The following is an 18,443-nucleotide window of genomic DNA, read 5'->3' on the forward strand; positions in this document are numbered from 1 at the left end:
TCCCATGTTTGATTTCTTAATGAATGATCCTAAGTTTTGGAATACCGTTTCCATGGTCTGGAATGAAGAAAAGTAAAATTCAACCTGTTAAACAAGTAGATCATCACCTAGAGCCAAAGACTAATATGGAAAGACACCTCAAACTTCGGATTTACCATGTTAATGTTCCTGAAATGTAATCCAAAATTTCAATCTAATTTTGGATGCAATGCAGGGTTGATTTTTATCAAGAACTTCGACTATCTACATTTTAATTAACTGATTAACCAAATTGTCATATGAATGTAAATACATTGTATAGAACTTCAGAGAGCTCTATGTGAGCTGTGAGCCTGTCACGGTCAAGAAATTTTATTTCAAGCCCGCACCGGCATGAGCCCGCCTAGATGGCCCATGGGTCGGTCCGCGGCTCAAATACCCCTTTCCTTTGTTTTTTAGCCTAAAACTGTCAAAATTTCAAAAAAACAACATAAACACGGGCCAGGCTCGCGGGAGGCACGAGCCCGGCCCGCAGGCATGTGGACAAAATTTGGAAATTTCAAGCCCGACCCGACCCGTCATTTAATCAAGCACGCAGGCCAATCCCATGAACAGGCCCGACCCATGCCCAACTCTATTTGCAAGGTGTATTATGCAAATTTAAGTTCCCATAAAAAGAGAAAGTAGGCTCTAAGGATCAATGAATCTATTTTACTGCTTCTTTTCTTTTTCCATGTCCCGTTATTAATGCTCTAAGTCACATCAGACTCCCATTTTTGGATAGTGTGATAGTTTAACATGGAAATAAGATCATTCCTCAAGAGTTCTTTGTCCAATCCTCTAATATCATTGCCATTTGTTAGATAAACAATTCCCTCATCAATTCAGTCAAAATAGTCTTTTGTACCATATAGTCTCAATTTAGTTGAATATGCTGGTCTAGCCAAGTTAATATTAAGGATGTATAACAAACATTGGATAAATGGTACAAAATCAAATGTGACTCAATAGGCAGAGTGAGAAGTATTTCTTCTCCCTCGAAGCTCCAACCCTGATCTTTTTTTTTTTTTTTGACAACAAGGAAATTTGCATTAATGAAAAATTGGAGTACAACCTAATGGTAATACTACCAAACTAAACAAAAACAAGAAACAACTAACGCTAAAAAAAAACAATAACTCGTACAAGCAACTTAACATAAACTCTAACTAGTAAAAGTCCAGTCCGAATAAAGTTTGTCATGAGCGATGAGGAGTGAAGTTGGATATGAGAGGAAACCTGTTGAAATACACAACCCTGACGATCTTCATAAAGAGATTGCCTTACAACCGCTAGTAGATCCCAATGTCCACTAGGCACGAAATCCCAAGGTCCCTGATTCCAACCCTGATCTTGATGACTTCGCCATAGCTCATAGGCTCTCGAATCTCAAAGCTAAAGTTTCAAGCTTCTCTTGATAAAGTACGAGTTGCTATGCATTCTATTGATGCAGCTCTCAAACTTATAATTTACCCAAATGGTGTTCTACCTTAAGAGCAACTCGGCGGTACCTTTGAGGTACCTGCTTGCAATTTCTCAAAACTTGGAGCAACTAGTTTTGTCATTGGAGGAGAAATGATATTGTAGCTAGGAGAAAGCACGTAGCTCCCAAAAGCAAAGCACGTAGCTCCCAAAAGCTTGTTACTTTGTTGAACTTTTTCTGGGCCTCTCTTGGCCTCTTGTACCTTTTTGTTTCCCACAATCAATATTTCCATCTCGCTTTTTGTGGGACCTACAAAAACCACAAGTGGTTGTAGCTTTTCATTGGGAGAGGTTGTAGCTTGGAAATATTGTAGTTTGGAAATCTAATATGGCAAACAAAGCTACAAAGGTTGTTTTTATTGTAGTTGCTCTTACGATCTCGTGTTCTCTGTCATTAACGACGAACGGATAAGCTCTTCTATGATAGAGATTTATTTGAGACAAAGTACGAGAAGCTAAGTAAGAAAAAAATATAGCAAGAGGTCTTTAGTAAGATAAAGAGAAGGTACTTTACTCTTTAATTAGGGGGATTTACAATCTGAAGTTTTTGGCTTTGGAGGTTCTGACATTTTGCACCAGTTTGACTAATAAAACCAGATTCCACAACTAAAAGTTCACACGCCTTCAGAGCACTTAATCTAACCTTAATGTCAAACATTGAGTATTTAATCAAATACTTCTACATTAGTGTGGATTAGGTACTGTAGCTTTTGCTTTTCGATCATTCCTTCAGTTGAACTCTGTAATTTTTGACCAAGAATGTTGAGCAGAACAATTTTAAAAAATCTAGCTGTAAGCCCTAGTAGTTCTATAAAAAGGAAGCTCGCCGTTGGTGATCCGACACCCAAAGAAAGTGAGAAACAAGTGCATATACATTCCTTTCGCATCTCTTCAACTGCCATGGTTACTCGTACTAATATGATGAAACTCACAATTTGGGTGGGTTTGTTCCTTTTAGGGACAGCCCAAGCACAACTTTCCGCCAATTATTATGCAAAGACATGCCCGAAAGCTCTCTCCACTATCCGAAATGCAGTTCGTAAAGCAGTTTCTGCAGAGAGTCGCATGGGGGCATCTTTGCTCCGTCTTCACTTTCATGACTGCTTTGTTAATGCATGTCCTCGTTCCCTCTTTCTTATACTAAGAAGTGCTAAGAATTTATTATTTAAGTAGAAAAAAGTTCTAAATATTAAGAAAGTGCATGCAAGTGTAATGGAAGCTGATAACTGACTTGAATGCTGATGTTTTTTTTGGGTTGTGCAGGGATGTGATGCATCCGTTCTTCTAAACGATACCTCGACGTTCACAGGGGAGCAAACTGCAGGAGCCAATGCAGGATCTCTGAGGGGATATACTGTCGTTGACAGCATTAAATCTCAAGTTGAAAGTGTTTGCCCAGGTGTTGTTTCTTGTGCTGATATTCTTGCTGTAGCTGCACGGGAATCTGTTGTTTCAGTAAGTTAAATTAAAAGTCTCAGTACCAAAGCCATTTTCCAAGTTCTGGTTTCGAGATTTCAGTAGTAGTGATATGACACTATAAGTTTGATGAGAAAAGCAAATCAATCAATACTTATACTAATGTTAACTTGAAATCTAACAGCAAAAATATAGAAAGTACTTTTTCAGTTTCCAAAAACTCGTTTTTCATCAGAAAATAGAACCCGAAAAACTCAAAACAGGCAATAATAACGAACAAGGCCTTGCTAGTTTCTATTTGCTGACTTTTGTCTCAAAGATAGTGCTAACCAATAGATCATTTGATTTTCTATAGCTACGTGGCCCAACATGGCAAGTGCAACTTGGAAGGCGAGATTCCACAACAGCAAGTCTAAGCACCGCAAATTCTGATATCCCATCCCCAAGTATGGACCTTCGTGGCCTTCTATCATCCTTCTCGGACAAAGGACTGACGGCCAAAGAAATGGTGGCTCTAGCAGGTGAGTGGGAAACGAATTTTAACAAAGCTGACCTTCTAGCTTATCTATTATCAGCTCTGTAATACAGCATCTGGAGTGACACTAAATTAGCTGAATGGAAAACGAATACTGTTCTGTTATGCAGGAGCACACACAATAGGGCAAGCCAGATGTGTGGTATTCCGCAATAGAGTCTACAACGAGAGCAACATCGATGCATCATTTGTTACTTCTGTGAAATCCAACTGCCCAAGCAGCGGTGGAGACAACAATCTTAGCCCGCTGGATTCAACAACTCCTGTCGTCTTTGACAACGGGTATTTCAAAGATTTAGTGAACAACAAAGGTCTGATGCATTCAGATCAACAGCTTTTCAATAACGGATCCACTGATTCTCAGGTCACATCTTACAGCAAAGGTTCTTCATCCTTTCATAAGGATTTTGCACGCGCTATGGTGAAAATGGGCAACCTCAGTCCCCTCACCGGCACAAACGGACAGATCAGAACCAATTGCTGGAAAACCAACTAAGCCATAAGGCTTTCATGATCTCCTTTTACGATCTACTCTTTAAGACCATTTGTGTAATAAAACTAAGTGAAAAAAATCTTTGTGTACCCAAAGCATTCTGCTATCTTTTTTATCTTGCAAGATGTTGCTGAAAATGTAAGGAAAAACTGAACATTAATCCCATGTTTGGAGTGTGCTTCCATATCGATCCCATGTTTAAATTGTTGCTGAATACCCCTAAGTTTCGGAATACAGTTTTTACATAGTCCCAACTAAGAGCTGACCAATTTGGCAGGTGATAAAAAGCTATGTATCAATCATGGTAGCATAGTCTGGAACGAAGAGAAAGGAGAAAAAGAACGAGAATTTGGACAAAAAAAAAACAAAGAAAGAAAAGCAAAATTCAGCCTTTAAAACAAAACAAGTAATAAATCACCTAGAGCCAAAGATTGATATGAAAAGACACCTCAAACTTCGAATTTACGTTGTTAATGTTTTCGAAATGCAATCCAAAACTACAACTTATCAAGCACTTGTTTTCGAATTGAATTTTGTACGTAATGTAGGATTGGTTCTTTTTTATCAAGGACTTGTAGTACTACGATCTTTGGCTCCGGAACTGAAATCATTTCCTTGTATCTGAGAGGAACTTCCAGATTAATAGGATGGAAGCTTACTCAGAATAAAATAGAATTTTTCTCCTATGATCGATCATTATAAACCTCAACAACTCCGAATTGGAATCTACATTTTAATTAGCTGATTAACCAGAATGATCTTGAATGTAAGTGACTCAATTTGTTGCATACAACTTCACAAAGCTCAAACTACATCCAGAATATACTAATTGACACAAATATTTAAACAATCAAGATTAACATCTGAAAAACTACAAAAGTTAGCATTAATGAAAAAAAAGTTGAAATAATTACAGAGATAATGAATTGAAGTTATCTTCATGCTTGATGAATGTTGCGAATTGCAGTAGTGATGCTTTTACAATCATATTCCATCACCTTTATCCAATTCTCAAAATCGCCGATTTCCTACTCACACATTTACTCACAAAATCAAAAAATTTGAATTCCTATACAATCAAAAAATAAAACTAAACGACATTGATTTGCGTGCGTACCTTAATCGCAGTGTTAAGAGATCGAGAAGCATTCAACCATTGTTGAGTTTGTTTATGAAATCGGTTAATCGTAACCGTTAAAGATCGAATTTCAAGTTCAATTTGTTTTTGATGAAGAAAAGATTCTTGAACTCCGCCATTAACAGCATCTACCATAAGCTCTGAAACTCGAATTCCAGCTTTAATGGCTTCCTTCTTCGATTTCTCTGTTGAAATAATTAAAATTTAAAATCAAATCGTGAAATTTGTGTTTTGTTAACGATTTGAGAAATGCTAGGGTTTGAAGAGAGAGAAAATTACCAGTTTGATTGCGAAGGGAAGAAGATGAGACTTGATGTTGATGGAGTAAATTGAGCAAGGAAGATTCGAGTGTGGTGGTCATACCTTCGGTTGAAGTTGCAGGTTCGTGTGTTAATGGCGGATGTTGGACTGATATAGACATCGGATGATCGGAAAAAGCGTCGATGTTTTTTCCGTTGCGAAGGTTGGTTGTTGCAAGTTAACTTTAGAGTTGATTATTTTGGCCCTGCCCGCTTTTTGGGCGGATTTTGGGCAAATTTTTTGACCCGTGGTCGGACCCGATTCGTTTTTTTTTTCTTTTAGGCAAGTTAAAAATGACTTTTTAGTCTATTTTTTGGCCCGAAAAGCCCGTTCATTTTGGCTCGAAAATAGTGGGCTTTGGGCACAAAATTTTGGCCCGCCCCAACCCGACCAAGGGGCAATTTTTTTAGGCGTGACCTGGCTCGAACATGTCCCGGACTCCCGGCCCCTGACCACCTCTAGTTTACTCTATTATCTCCCTTTTAATGTAAGTCTAAGCCATTAAATTAGGATTTTTTTATCTAGAAGAATACAAACTCTCGCAATAATACAAACTCTCGCAATAATACAAAATTTTGATTATTTTTAAATAATACAAATCTTCCAGTAGGGCATGACTGGTTATGACTTGTTGGTGCAGGTAAATTGCTTACGTGGCAGTTACTTCTTCTTCCTTGTTTGCTATAGTTCTTCTTCCTCCATTTTTTCGTTTCATTCTTCTCTCCTGCTCCCCCTCCATTGTCTTTTTCCCTTGTCCACCCCTGACCCCACCCCATCCCCACCCTTAGCCCCGAAACCGATCTCCTCAACCACCGTCCTTTTCCCCTGACAGAGCCACCCTACCCCGAAATCACACCCATCCAGAAACCATGTCTGTTTCGGAGCAAAATTCAAGCAATAATCTTAAAGTCGCCAGGAATATAATTCACAAAAATGGCGCAATCATTAAAGATTTCCAATCTCACTCCCACTCAATCATCGCACTTAATGAACAATGGCAAAATTTCCAGAATTCTTTCGAAATGGCTCAATATTCGTTACAAAGGAGAGTGAAATCAATATGAACAAGAATCAAATTGAGAATTCTTAAAAATGGATTGAATTGCGGCAAAAAAAGTTGGAATTCAAGGAGAAATCATTAAGTAAAAGGATTAAAATAGTGGAGATGAAAGAGAAGCAAGTGAAGGATCGGATGAGGGTGGTGAAGGAGAGGCAGAGGATGGTGGAGAGAGAAAAGGCAGAAGATGGATGGGTTTGGTGGTTTTTGGGGGTGGGGTGGCTGGGTTTGGTGGTTTTCTAGGGTGATGGGCTAGGTTCAGTGGTTTTCGAGGATGGGTGGCTGGGTTTGGTGGTTTTCGGTGGTGGTTGTGGGGTGGGGGAAACGAAATGGGGGTGGTTTTGGTGGTGGCAATGGAGTGGATGAGATGTTGGGGTTGGGGTTGGTTCAAGTGGGTGGTGGGTAGCATGGAAAGGTGGCCGTGTTCGGTGGGCTTCAAGGAGGTGATTTCGGTGGTGGCAGTGGGGTGGAGGAGATGTCGGGGCTGGGGTGGGGGGTTGGGGGAGGAGGGAGAAAGAAGAAAGATAATTTTGTAATTTTTTAACCTGTTTTAGAGGTTACAAGTCAACTTAACGTACGGGAAGAATTTTGATGTAAAGTTTATATTATTAAAAAATAATCAAAAGTTTGTATTGTTGCAAAAGAACGGGCAAAAGTTTGTATTATATTATTGTAATTAAAAAATCCATTAAAATATGAAATAAACGAAAAATTTAACGATATAGATTAAATAAAAAGTTTAAGAGTATAATTTGGAAGAAGAAACTGTTGGGAATATGGTAGTATATGAGGCTTAATGGGGTGTATGGGTGTGGAGAAAGGTTGCGTCGAAAGAAAAAAACGGTGAAGGAGTTGAAGGTAGGTGGCTCGAGGGGTGGCTCGGAGTGGTTCGAAGGGTGGTCGAGGGATGCTCGAGGGGTGCCCAGCTCACCCGCGCTTGAGGGCCGCGACCGCACGTCTGCGGGAGAGAGAGAAGCAGCTGGGCTGCTGTTCGCCCGCGCTTGAAGGCCTGCACCCACCCCGCGCCCGCAGCGACGAACTGCTGAATAGTCTCGAAACTCACTGACTGCCCGCGGGATATCGAGCGCGGCCGCGGGAATTCGAGTGACAAAACCGTGTGTTTTGTTTTACTCGGTTTTCTTTACTAATTAATGTGGGTATAAATATAAACCCTAGTTATGTTTATTCTTCATCTTTAAACACATAGTTGGAGAGAGAGAAAGCTTTAGAGAGAGCTCTTGAGTGCTTTTGTAATCTCTATCAAACATTCATCGATTCCTAGTGCAGATTCGTGGTTTTTCTCCCAGTTCTTGGGTTTCCACGTAAAATTTCTGGTGTGTTCTTTCTTGCTTTCTTATTTGATATTCTATATTTGTTTGATATTATTTCTAGATTGATAGTCAATAGAACTTACAAAAACATTGAGGTCAGGGTACAATCATACAACGTAGAAAATGATGCTAATATACATGAATGCCGTATAAAAACTCAATGATACAAAATACGGGTTTACCATATATGAAATGATAGTTTAGGTCCATCTTACTCTAAAGACTCGACTACCCTAACTTTTTTTTTCCTTGAAAAATTGAGTGAAAAATTAGTTTGGAGTTCCCTTGCATTAGAGCATTGCCACCAATGATCCAAAAAAACATATCATTCTTCTCTCTAGATCTCATCTTACAAAAGTTGATCCTGACTCATGATCCGTTTTAACAAATGCATCAATTTATGATTAGAAAAAAAAAATAACATTATTCCAAAATAAAAACTCAAGTGTATAAAATCTAAAGAGAGACAAAATAAATTGTACATGTGGACTCCACTTTTAATTACTTCATTACTTGTTCCATGACTTAGATTATAGATTACCCTAATTAGCTAGGTGACCCAAAAACCATGAGAAGAAGGTCACGATGTTTTAGATCACACTCCATGACACATTTTCATGATCTAAAAAACATGAGTGATTATGCTCTTATAAGATACAGAATATCAATATGTGACACGATTAGAATCCCAAATCTCGATAGTTACATCAACTCATCAAGTCGAATATTATAAATTGACATATTAGATTAATGAACTAGTGAAATTATCAAAATCACAATATAAATCTAATAAACTAGAAAAAGTGACTAATTCCTAACCAACCGATGGTGTTCTACTTTAACTAGAGCCACCATCACCAGGAAACCATGAACTTCCCCCAGTTTTGAAGCATTGATCTGCTCTCCATATCTTCAGTATATTATTCTTTAGTAAAAAGTTGCTTTTCACTTTCATGTGTTTCTTCGCGAATACTTTAGTCAATTACTCCGGCACGAGGTGTATACTCGGATGCAAGTTTCTAAGTATTCAATTCGGCTATTTTATAGTAAATATATGGCAAAAGCTAACGGACGCCCCGGGGGCGCTAGATAAGAAATATATTGTTGTATTTAATTACTCATATTTATATAAAATAATATAATAATGTAGAATTCCAATGCAATGCATTTAAATGCTTTGCATTTGAATTAAATGTTTTCCCCTTTCCTTTTGAAAAACATTAAATTTTTTGCATGATTTATACATTATTCTATTATTTGTATAAATATAAGCAATTAAGTACAACAATGTATTTCTTATCTAGCGCCCCGGGGCGTCCGTTAGCAAGATCCTAAATATATTAAGTTTTTAGTTTAAAATAAAGTACTCCCTCCGTCCCAAAATATAGTTTTCATTTTCCTTTTTTCACGGTTATTTATGCAAGTGGAATCTAAGAGGAATAGTAAAGATTTTTTATTTATTTAATAAATGTTGTATGGGAAAAGATGATTTTAGGAGAGAGAATGGAAATAATTGGTGAAAGAACATTAATTGTAACTTTTTGGTTGAATAAACAAAGGAAAAAACAAAATTCAAGAAGCAAATAAATGATGGGACACGGTTTTTCTAGACAAATTACGAAAAAAATGTGGAACTATATATGGAAATGAGAACTATATTATGAGACACTCAAAAAGGAAATGAGAACTATATATTTTGGGACGGAGGGAGTATTAAAGTGTCATGTCATATCGTATTAGGTACAATTATTTAACGTAAATGAAGGTGCGTAGTAACAAGTAATTAGACCTTGTTTGGTTGACAAAACAAATCATGGGAAGTGCAAATCCCTAGAAATTAGAAGAATATTAATTATACTTACTACACAAGTGCACATCATATATACACATTCAAACATTTGATTGTTCAATGTTCAACTGTTCAAGCATGCATCAAGTATATGGTTAGCTGCGTCAGTAAACAATGTTGAGCTATGAGAAACATCTAATTGGAGAAAAAATATTTTTTTTTTATTTGCAGGTATTTATACCTTTTAATATATAAAAGCACCAGTTGGTTCATAAACACAATTCGTTAGTTGTATAAACACTACAATTACAATATATGAATACTATTTTTAGTTGCATAAACACTATTTGTTAGCATCATAATTTTCGAGGTCAACCTTTTTGTTAGACTGACAATTTTTTGTTAAAATGACGCTATTTGTAAATACTGTTTATTACTTGCATAAACACTATTTGTAGTTGCATGAACACTTATTTGTTAGCATCATATTTTCCGAGTCATCTTTTTATTTGGTTGACAACTTTATCTTTTTTGCGTCATGTAAATTGACAACTTTACCTCTGCTAGATGTTTTATCATAGCTCAAACAATGCTACCTTTTGCTTGTATATCCTAGCATAGCAGCTGCCAGCTGTCCTACATCATGGAGTATTCATTGACTTCAAAGGTTTGCAACTTCTTTTGACTCCCTCCATTATTATCATGATTAATTCCATTCTAAAGTTCTGTTGTTCTAGTCCCATATATAAATCTGTGGACTAACGAATACAATACAAATTTAATTTGTTTTCTCCTCCTACTAAAAGTAGTAAGTACGTCTTCCTAGAATTAATAGTCACGTTAACTAATTAATCTGTATTATCGTTTAGCATGACATATTGACTTTGAGCTAACAATAAAATGTATACTCTCGTCCTCAAATAATTATCTACTGTTTGATTTTGTTTTTTTTCAGTCAATCTTATGAGTGTTTGATGCATGATATTATTATGAATATCAAAATATTGTGAACTAATAATCTCGTTAGATTTAACTTAAAATATGAAAGATCGATAATTTTTACTATACGTATTTAAAGATATACATATGGTGAAATTATTAGTTAATAGCTAGTGGAATATTGGAGAAAGTGAAAAGTCACACAAGCATGTTTAATTATTTGAACCTTGAGGATGGATATGAAGGTATATAGTATTGAGAGTTGATAAATGAACTTTGTGTTTCATTTATTATGGAACGGAAGAAGTATATTATTATTAGACACGTCAAATGGGTTAGCTGGTTAGATTCGGGTTATAGCGGTAACGACAGTACAAAGTACAAAGAAGGGCGGACGATTCGAACCTGTGACCTATCGTTCACTGCACCTCAATTTTTATTATTAGGCTAAGACATCCTTAGTACTCGATCTTATGCACTTATAATTATAAGTTATAACCCCTAGCTGATGTATAGTTGGAATTTATTATCATTTGTAGTAGAAATTTTCAAAACAAGAGGTAGATTGGTGCACCAATTATTAGCCATTAGGCATGGGAGGATAAGAATAAGTTGATTGGATCAATTCTATGGAGATGATTAGCAGCAGTTATATATCCGTTCACTCTATAGATAGTCAAACATTAGGTTTAGACAATGACACTTCTATGTTACTCTCTTTTTTTTTTTTTATCATTCCTATTTTTCTGTGCGCGTCTTCCAATACACGTTTTAAAACTTAAATATCTTTCATTATATATTAGTAAAAATCATAACGATTGAATATTAATAAAGTACTAATTAAGACGAATCAAACAAGACCCCACATGACTATGTTTTTTCTTATAAATTGAGAACATTTGAGAAGATTCTCTCTATGCATAAATAGTGTCAAGATTTCAAGTGAGAAAGATAAAAAAAAACAGAGAGAGTATTATTAGAATTAACAAATTGCCTTTCAGAAATTAGGATGCACTTGGTTGGATTGAATTTGTAGCATCATTAATTTTCTTAATAGTTGACTACCATCATATTATGCTCTAATTAAATTGATACAACTATTACTAATTAAGAACACTCAGAAAAAAACACTAAGGACACAAGAAAACAGAGGAGATAAGGTTCCTCTTGAAATATAGGGAAGCAAATTTGGCATTTTTGATATGTGATTCTCAAGCAGGGATGCAAATCAAAGGGATAATATATAATAAGTGAAAGAAAAGAAGAAGAAAAATTAAATTTTTATACGATTCGTATTATAAAAAAGAAAAAGAGAAACCTCCTTTCAATTCGACAATTAGAAGTGTATTTTTAAAAATAGCTTTTAAAAGAAATGAAGTCACATCATTGATACTAACTACAAATACTCTATCCCTTATGTAATAATTTACTCGCTTACTTATTCAAGTCATATTTCATCAATTTCACTACATATATATTTTAATAAATTTAAGAAAAACTACTATTATATGAGTTCTTATTATAATCGTGTTAATGTGGATTTTTATATTATTTGTTTTCACTGAGTAGAACACAAAGTTAAATTTTCATCAATAGTCAAACATGTAGTGAAGACTCGAGATATAAAAAAAATAAAAAATGGTCGATAATACTTTTCAAATCAAGAGTATTGGTGTTTGAAATATTATTGTTCTCTAAGATATATTTCAGCAGTTCAGCAGAATTATTATTGCCAAATATACACCTTTATTTATAAACAGTTGACCTGGACCTCCAACAATGTAATTGCAAGCAAATTTTCTAACAATTATAATAGAGTTCTTTGCGAGATGTATCAGGGTAATAGGGTATTTGGTGGAAATATACTTTACTAACTTTTTTTTGTGGGGATATATCAACCCAAATTTAAATTTTGTTAAAAGGTACCAAAAACACTATTCTCAGCGAAAAGAATCCAATTTTCGTCCTTTAACTTGGTAGGAACTTGCGAGTGAGCCACAAAGTAATAGTGAGGAAGTTGGAGAAAAATGATTGTAATAGAAGCAATTGAATATCACACACTATACAAAGAGTAATTAAGCAAGTCAAAAGCTAGAAATTTGACTTTCTCGCCGAAAATAGTGTTTTTGGTATCTTTCAACAAAACGTAAATTTTGGTTGGTATATTCCCATAAAAAAATGATTAGTGAGATATATCCCCACAAAATGCACTATTAACCAAATATACTTGCAAAAACTCATTATAATATGTCATCTATAGGGTAGACAATTCACAATTGTAATCAATCACTAGTTTCATAACTAGCGTACGTATCACTAATTCACTATGCTATATTGAGAAAGTGGAAACCATGGTAAAAATTTGGTGGAACAAGGCAAATGCCTTCGTGGAACAAGGCATAAAAAGAATGTCAAATTTTGTAGGTACTCTCACAATATATTTAATAATTACGTTTACACTTTAATTAATAATAGTAAAAAAGGTGTATATTTCACAATAGAACAACTATTTTGAAGAAGATTGGCCAGGTTGTTGGCCTGACTAATCTCTTCAATTGGGCTGGTATATTCTATATTATCTAACAACTTTAATCTCTCTTTTATTAGGAAAAATAATTGGTCTGAATACCAACTCTTACTAAGCTATTAGCCTGCAAGACACACCAGTTTAAAAGTTAAGTAAAACGCTAAACAATTCAAAAGTAAATTCCCTAACATGTTATTGGAATGAAAATTCGAACCATAAATAATGTCCTAAATTCGGAGTATTACTCCAGTCTTCGGCTACCACCTCTCACTCACAACTTTAGGCTCTGTTTGGTAAATGGCTTTTTCATTGGCTTTTGACTTTTCAATTTGGTCAAACAACCAAAAAAAGTGTTTGGTTATTGGCTTTTTGGTTGGCTGAAAAGCTGGCTTTTAAGCCAAAATGAAAAAGCTGATTGGCTTGTTGGAGCAGCTTTTTGGATTGGCTTTTGGCTTGTTGACCCACAAACTCTCTAATAAACAGCCAGCAACCGCAATTAATTTTGCCAAACACTTTTGCAAACAACTGGCTTAAACAGCCAACTTAAAAAGCCAATACATACAGCCAATGTTTCCAATCGGTCAAACAAACCAGCTAAACTAGCCAAAAGCCAACAACTGATTGTCAAACAATCCCCTCAATCTCTTTGAGAAGATGAAAGTTCAAAGTTTATAAGTGAAAAGTAAGAAAAAGACAATATAGTAGAGCACATTATTTTATATACGACAAATCCTACTCAAACTTGTTCCAAAGTCAAATAACTTTTGTTACAAATATCTTCATCAGAAAATTATAAAAGGCGCAGCCTCAAGAAAAGTCATGAATCAAGGCATTGTTCTATGGACCCCACTCTCCTCACAAATCTTAATAATACTACTTGATTATTGTTAATAATAGTTCTTTAGCAGCATGCTAGTACGTAATTAAATCAAATAAGTATGAGAATTTTTTTGGCTACTCCAGTACTAATTTTAACACACACTCTCCCTTTATATATTTATATTTAAGTTTTTGGTCAATGATACATAATATTGACGTTTAATGAAAGACTAGATATAAGAAAAACGGATATACATATGTACAATCTTATTAAATTAACAAAAATACAAAAATTATTAAAAGAGACGGTTTAACTTTAATATAAAAGTAATAATCACTAAATGAATTAAACTAGTTACCGAAAGAAATTAACCTAGTCACTATTAAGCTAATTCTCTTTTTAATATTGGGCTTATCATTGTCTAATTTTAATTTAAAAGTAGACAATCTCTTACAAGACAAACTCATTAAATTAATATCAATATATATTTTAGATTTTTAATTTTTCGTAACTTAACTAATATACACTAGTACCTAATAATATTCATAATCAAATATGTGCATGAAAAATGATGTAAAAGCAAGTGTAAAGAATACAAAAAAAGTGTTACTATCTCGTATTTTTTTTGTACTTCTATGAAATTTCGACCCTTATCAATTCATTATTTCTTGCTGTAATCCTCATGTTTTCTTCCTATGCTTTTTCGTTTTTGTTTTTATTTGTTTGTTTGTTTCAAGAGTGACTCCTTTACTAACTTTAGTTCTACCACATTTTTTTTAATAAAGTAAGGAGAAACGTTGACAAGTTAGGGAGAATGACGGGGAGTCCAACTTGCCAAAGGTGAGAATCGATCCCAAGACCTCCTGAACGGAAGAAAAGCTCTAACCACTAGATTATCCCTCGCTCTCCCTTTAGTTCTACCACATAGGGAATAACTAATAATGTCTACATTCAAAATTTGGCAACTAGTATTAGATTCTATGCATGGAACTTTCAATGAACATGAAAAAAAGTAGGTAACCAGCTGATGCCAAACCTTATAAATGAACACATCTTATCTACTCTTTTTTGTGCACTACCTCTTCTTACCTTCTTTTACTACACAATCAAGCTAATCTTAACTAAAATAGCTACGTAAGAAATGGCTTCTTCAATTAAGATAGTTGCCTTATCTTTTCTTGTGCTCTTTATTGGTAGCACCTCTGCTCAGCTCTCCCCCAATTTCTACTCTAAGTCATGTCCTAAACTCTTTGGGACTGTTAAGTCTGTAGTTCGATCTGCTGTGGCTAAGGAATCTCGGATGGGCGCCTCGCTTCTTCGATTGTTCTTCCATGATTGCTTTGTCAATGTATAACTTCGACCTTTTTCTATCATATAACCTCAACACCTTCCCCTCAATTTTTTTTTTTTAAATTCTTTTCATAGTAATTATGTGTCTATATATTCGCTCTGTCTCAATATATATGCCTGCAATCGTTTATTTATTATTAAAAAAGTTCTTTTTGTCAATGTATAACTTCGATCTTCTTCTATCTTATATAACCTCAACACCTTCTCCTCAAATTTATTCTTTTTTTTTAAAAAAAGTTCTTTTCGTAGTAATCATGTGTCTTTATATATTCGCTCTATCCTAATATATATGGCTGCAATCGTTTTTTTTTTTTTTAAAGGTCTTTCATGATTGTTTTGTCATTGTATAACTTCGATCTTCTTCTATCTTATATAACTTCAACACCTTCTCCTCAAATTTATTCTTGTTTTTTAAAAAAAAAAAAAATTCTTTTCATATTATTCATGCGTGTATATACTCGCTACGTCCCAATATAAATGGCTTGCCATAGTTTATTTATTTTCAGTTGTCTTAATTTATATGTCACATATCCCCTTTACTAATATATATTTCTCAATTTTCTTTTCCTAAAAGCTTATTTTATCCTTGTGCTTTAGTTTGAGATGTGGGAATTAAGATTCAATAAAGTTGTAATACTTTTACAATCAAGGTTATGGTTTTAACACGTACAAAAGGGTGTTGTACGTTCTGCTTAAACAATGTATAAAAATGTCACGTACACTATCGTGTGTTATAAGTTGTAACAATATATAGTTGTGAAGAGCAAAAATGTCCATGCTATAACGTTTTTTCCATTAGTGAAATTGATAAATGGTTAATTTAACAGGGGTGTGATGGCTCGATACTATTGGATGATACCTCCTCTTTCAGAGGAGAAAAATCAGCAGCTCCAAATCTAAACTCAGCAAGAGGATTTAACGTGATTGATGCCATCAAATCCAAAGTGGAGCAAGTTTGCCCTGGAGTTGTATCTTGTGCTGATATTCTTGCCATAACAGCTCGTGACTCTGTTGCTATTGTAAGATTCTAAATCTTTTTCTAATAAGCTCAACACAATGGAATGTTTCCATCCTCCTTTGCAACATTCACACATCTCGTATTGGAAAGCCTGATCATATTAAATTGAAACAACATTTTTACGAGTTCGGATCCTCTAGAGTTTGTGTTTGGATCCTCCAGAGTTGTAAAAGAACTCTACAGGGTAGAGTTTAAGCAATATCAACCATTAAATAAAAAATCAATGGCTCATATATTCTCTTTCCAAAATCCCTCCTATTTTATCTCATCAAAATCCAACCTAAATCTTTCCCTTCCACCAATATGAGCTCTTGATTTTAAAATAAATGGCTCAGATATAACTCTACCTTGTAGAGTTTTACTAAAACTCTAGAGGATCCGAACTCCTAGAGTTTTAGTGAAACTCTATAAGATAGAGTTGTATCTGAGCCATATATTTTAAAAACAAGGGCTCATATTAGTGGAAATGAAAGATTTAGAGTGGATTTTGACGAGATAAAATAGAGCGAGGGGATTTTGGAAAGAGAATATATGACATTGATTTTTTACTCAATGATTGATATTGCTCAAACTCTAGCTGGTAGAGTTATTTTACAACTCTAGAGAATCCAAACACCATTTTTACTAGCTAATCCAGTTACTTATTGGTAATACACACCATATCATGCATTATTATACTAGCTGGGCAAACTAAAACTTGTATGTTTTTAACCAAGGATGTCTTGGCCTAGTGGTTAAGATTGAGGTACTGTGAACGATAGGTCACATGTTCGGATCCCCCCTCCCCTTATTAGTACTTTGTACTGCATTCGTGGCTCATATGGATAAAAAAAAACATTTGTGTGTTTCTCATGAAATTATTGTTCCAGCTTGGTGGTCCAAATTGGAATGTGAAGCTAGGCCGTCGAGATTCCAAGACAGCAAACCAGGCTGCAGCCAACAATGGAATTCCACCTCCAAGTTCTAGCCTCAGCAGTCTGATTTCGCGATTTCAAGCTCATGGTCTGTCAGCCAAGGATATGGTTGCTCTATCTGGTACACTACTATAACAAACATCTCTGTTCTGTGTTCTGAGTTCTGAATTCTGACAATCATACATATTAGTTTTACTTGTTTCTGATATAGAATTCCATATTGATATATGTATGTTGTACTGATTATAAATTGATATTGATCACTCAGGAGCACACACAATAGGACAAGCACGGTGTATTACATTCAGATCACATGTATACAACGAAACAAGCACAATTGATGCATCATTTGCAAGCACAAGACAAAGAAACTGTCCAAGAACAAATGGACAAGGTGACAACAATCTTGCACCTTTAGACTCTCAAACTCCTACAACTTTTGATAACAAATACTTTAAGGACCTTGTTAGTAAAAGAGGTCTACTACATTCTGATCAACAACTCTTTAACGGCGGATCAACGGATTCAATTGTTCAATCATTCAGCAACAATCCTGGATACTTTAGATCCGATTTCGCTACCGCCATGATAAAGATGGGTGATATTAGCCCTCTTACTGGCTCCCAAGGTGAAATTAGGAAGAATTGTAGGAGGGCTAATTAAGTGATTTACTATAAATGATTTCATCACTTAATTAAGCTTTTATAGAGGTATCATATTATTATTCATCATAAGTGTGGTTATGAATTTTTTTGGTAGTATAATTGAGGGAAACATAGCACATCCTCTTCAAAGTGTGACATAAATTCTTGTTTCTAAGTGTGAAACTATTTGCTCAATAAAACCAAGCTATTCTTATTTTTTTCATGGGCCAAAGACTCATGGGCTTTCAGGTGATGTTTTACACTAATAATAATTATTTGGGCTGGGCCTGTAATAATATTTGTTACTTGTTAGTATAACATTGAGATGGACCTTGTTGTTTCAAGTTTACTTGTTAAGAGTACAATTAGCTTTTAGGCCTAAATGTTTTTTTTATCTGGGCCTGGTAAACATATGATTATTGTGGGCTGGCCTGAAAGGTGGGACCCGCCCCGTACCTGAGCAGAGCAGTGTTTTTAAGGAAAATAATTTTCGTAATCAAGTTTACCAATTAAATTAGATGACATTCACATTAATATTGTTATTATATTTCTATTAATATAATTTATAACTAGATTCTTTTATGCAATTATGCGGTTTTGGAGCTCCGAAAAACTATAAAACGGATCTTGATAGAAGAATATATTAGTACATATGATTATCTGGGCCTGGTA

At 34.9% G+C, this 18,443-nt stretch overlaps 3 protein-coding genes across 3 annotated transcripts; 2 read left to right on the top strand and 1 right to left on the bottom strand.

Annotated features, from left to right (window-relative positions):
- Positions 1–2,215: 2,215 nt before the first annotated feature.
- On the top strand, positions 2,216–4,109 carry LOC104900272 (cationic peroxidase 1). The gene is made up of 4 exons (XM_010687660.4): positions 2,216–2,613; positions 2,764–2,955; positions 3,272–3,437; positions 3,562–4,109. Exons 1-4 carry the CDS (start codon positions 2,260–2,262, stop codon positions 3,945–3,947), a joined length of 1,098 nt encoding a protein of 365 aa, XP_010685962.1. The 5' UTR covers positions 2,216–2,259; the 3' UTR covers positions 3,948–4,109.
- A 552-nt stretch (positions 4,110–4,661) lies between these two features.
- LOC104900271 (biogenesis of lysosome-related organelles complex 1 subunit 1) lies at positions 4,662–5,576 on the bottom strand. Its single transcript, XM_010687656.4, has 3 exons — positions 5,362–5,576; positions 5,062–5,267; positions 4,662–4,972 (listed from the first exon to the last, which is right to left on the bottom strand). The coding sequence occupies exons 1-3, from the start codon at positions 5,501–5,503 to the stop codon at positions 4,883–4,885; spliced, it is 438 nt and encodes a 145-aa protein (XP_010685958.1). The 5' UTR covers positions 5,504–5,576; the 3' UTR covers positions 4,662–4,882.
- Positions 5,577–14,902: 9,326 nt separating this feature from the next.
- On the top strand, positions 14,903–17,994 carry LOC104900274 (peroxidase 4). The gene is made up of 4 exons (XM_010687662.4): positions 14,903–15,193; positions 16,023–16,214; positions 17,083–17,248; positions 17,396–17,994. The coding sequence occupies exons 1-4, from the start codon at positions 14,987–14,989 to the stop codon at positions 17,788–17,790; spliced, it is 960 nt and encodes a 319-aa protein (XP_010685964.1). The 5' UTR covers positions 14,903–14,986; the 3' UTR covers positions 17,791–17,994.
- The last annotated feature ends 449 nt before the right edge of the window (positions 17,995–18,443 follow it).

Source organism: Beta vulgaris, chromosome 7, assembly GCF_026745355.1.
Source record: "Beta vulgaris subsp. vulgaris cultivar EL10 chromosome 7, EL10.2, whole genome shotgun sequence".
Lineage (NCBI taxonomy): Eukaryota > Viridiplantae > Streptophyta > Magnoliopsida > Caryophyllales > Amaranthaceae > Beta > Beta vulgaris.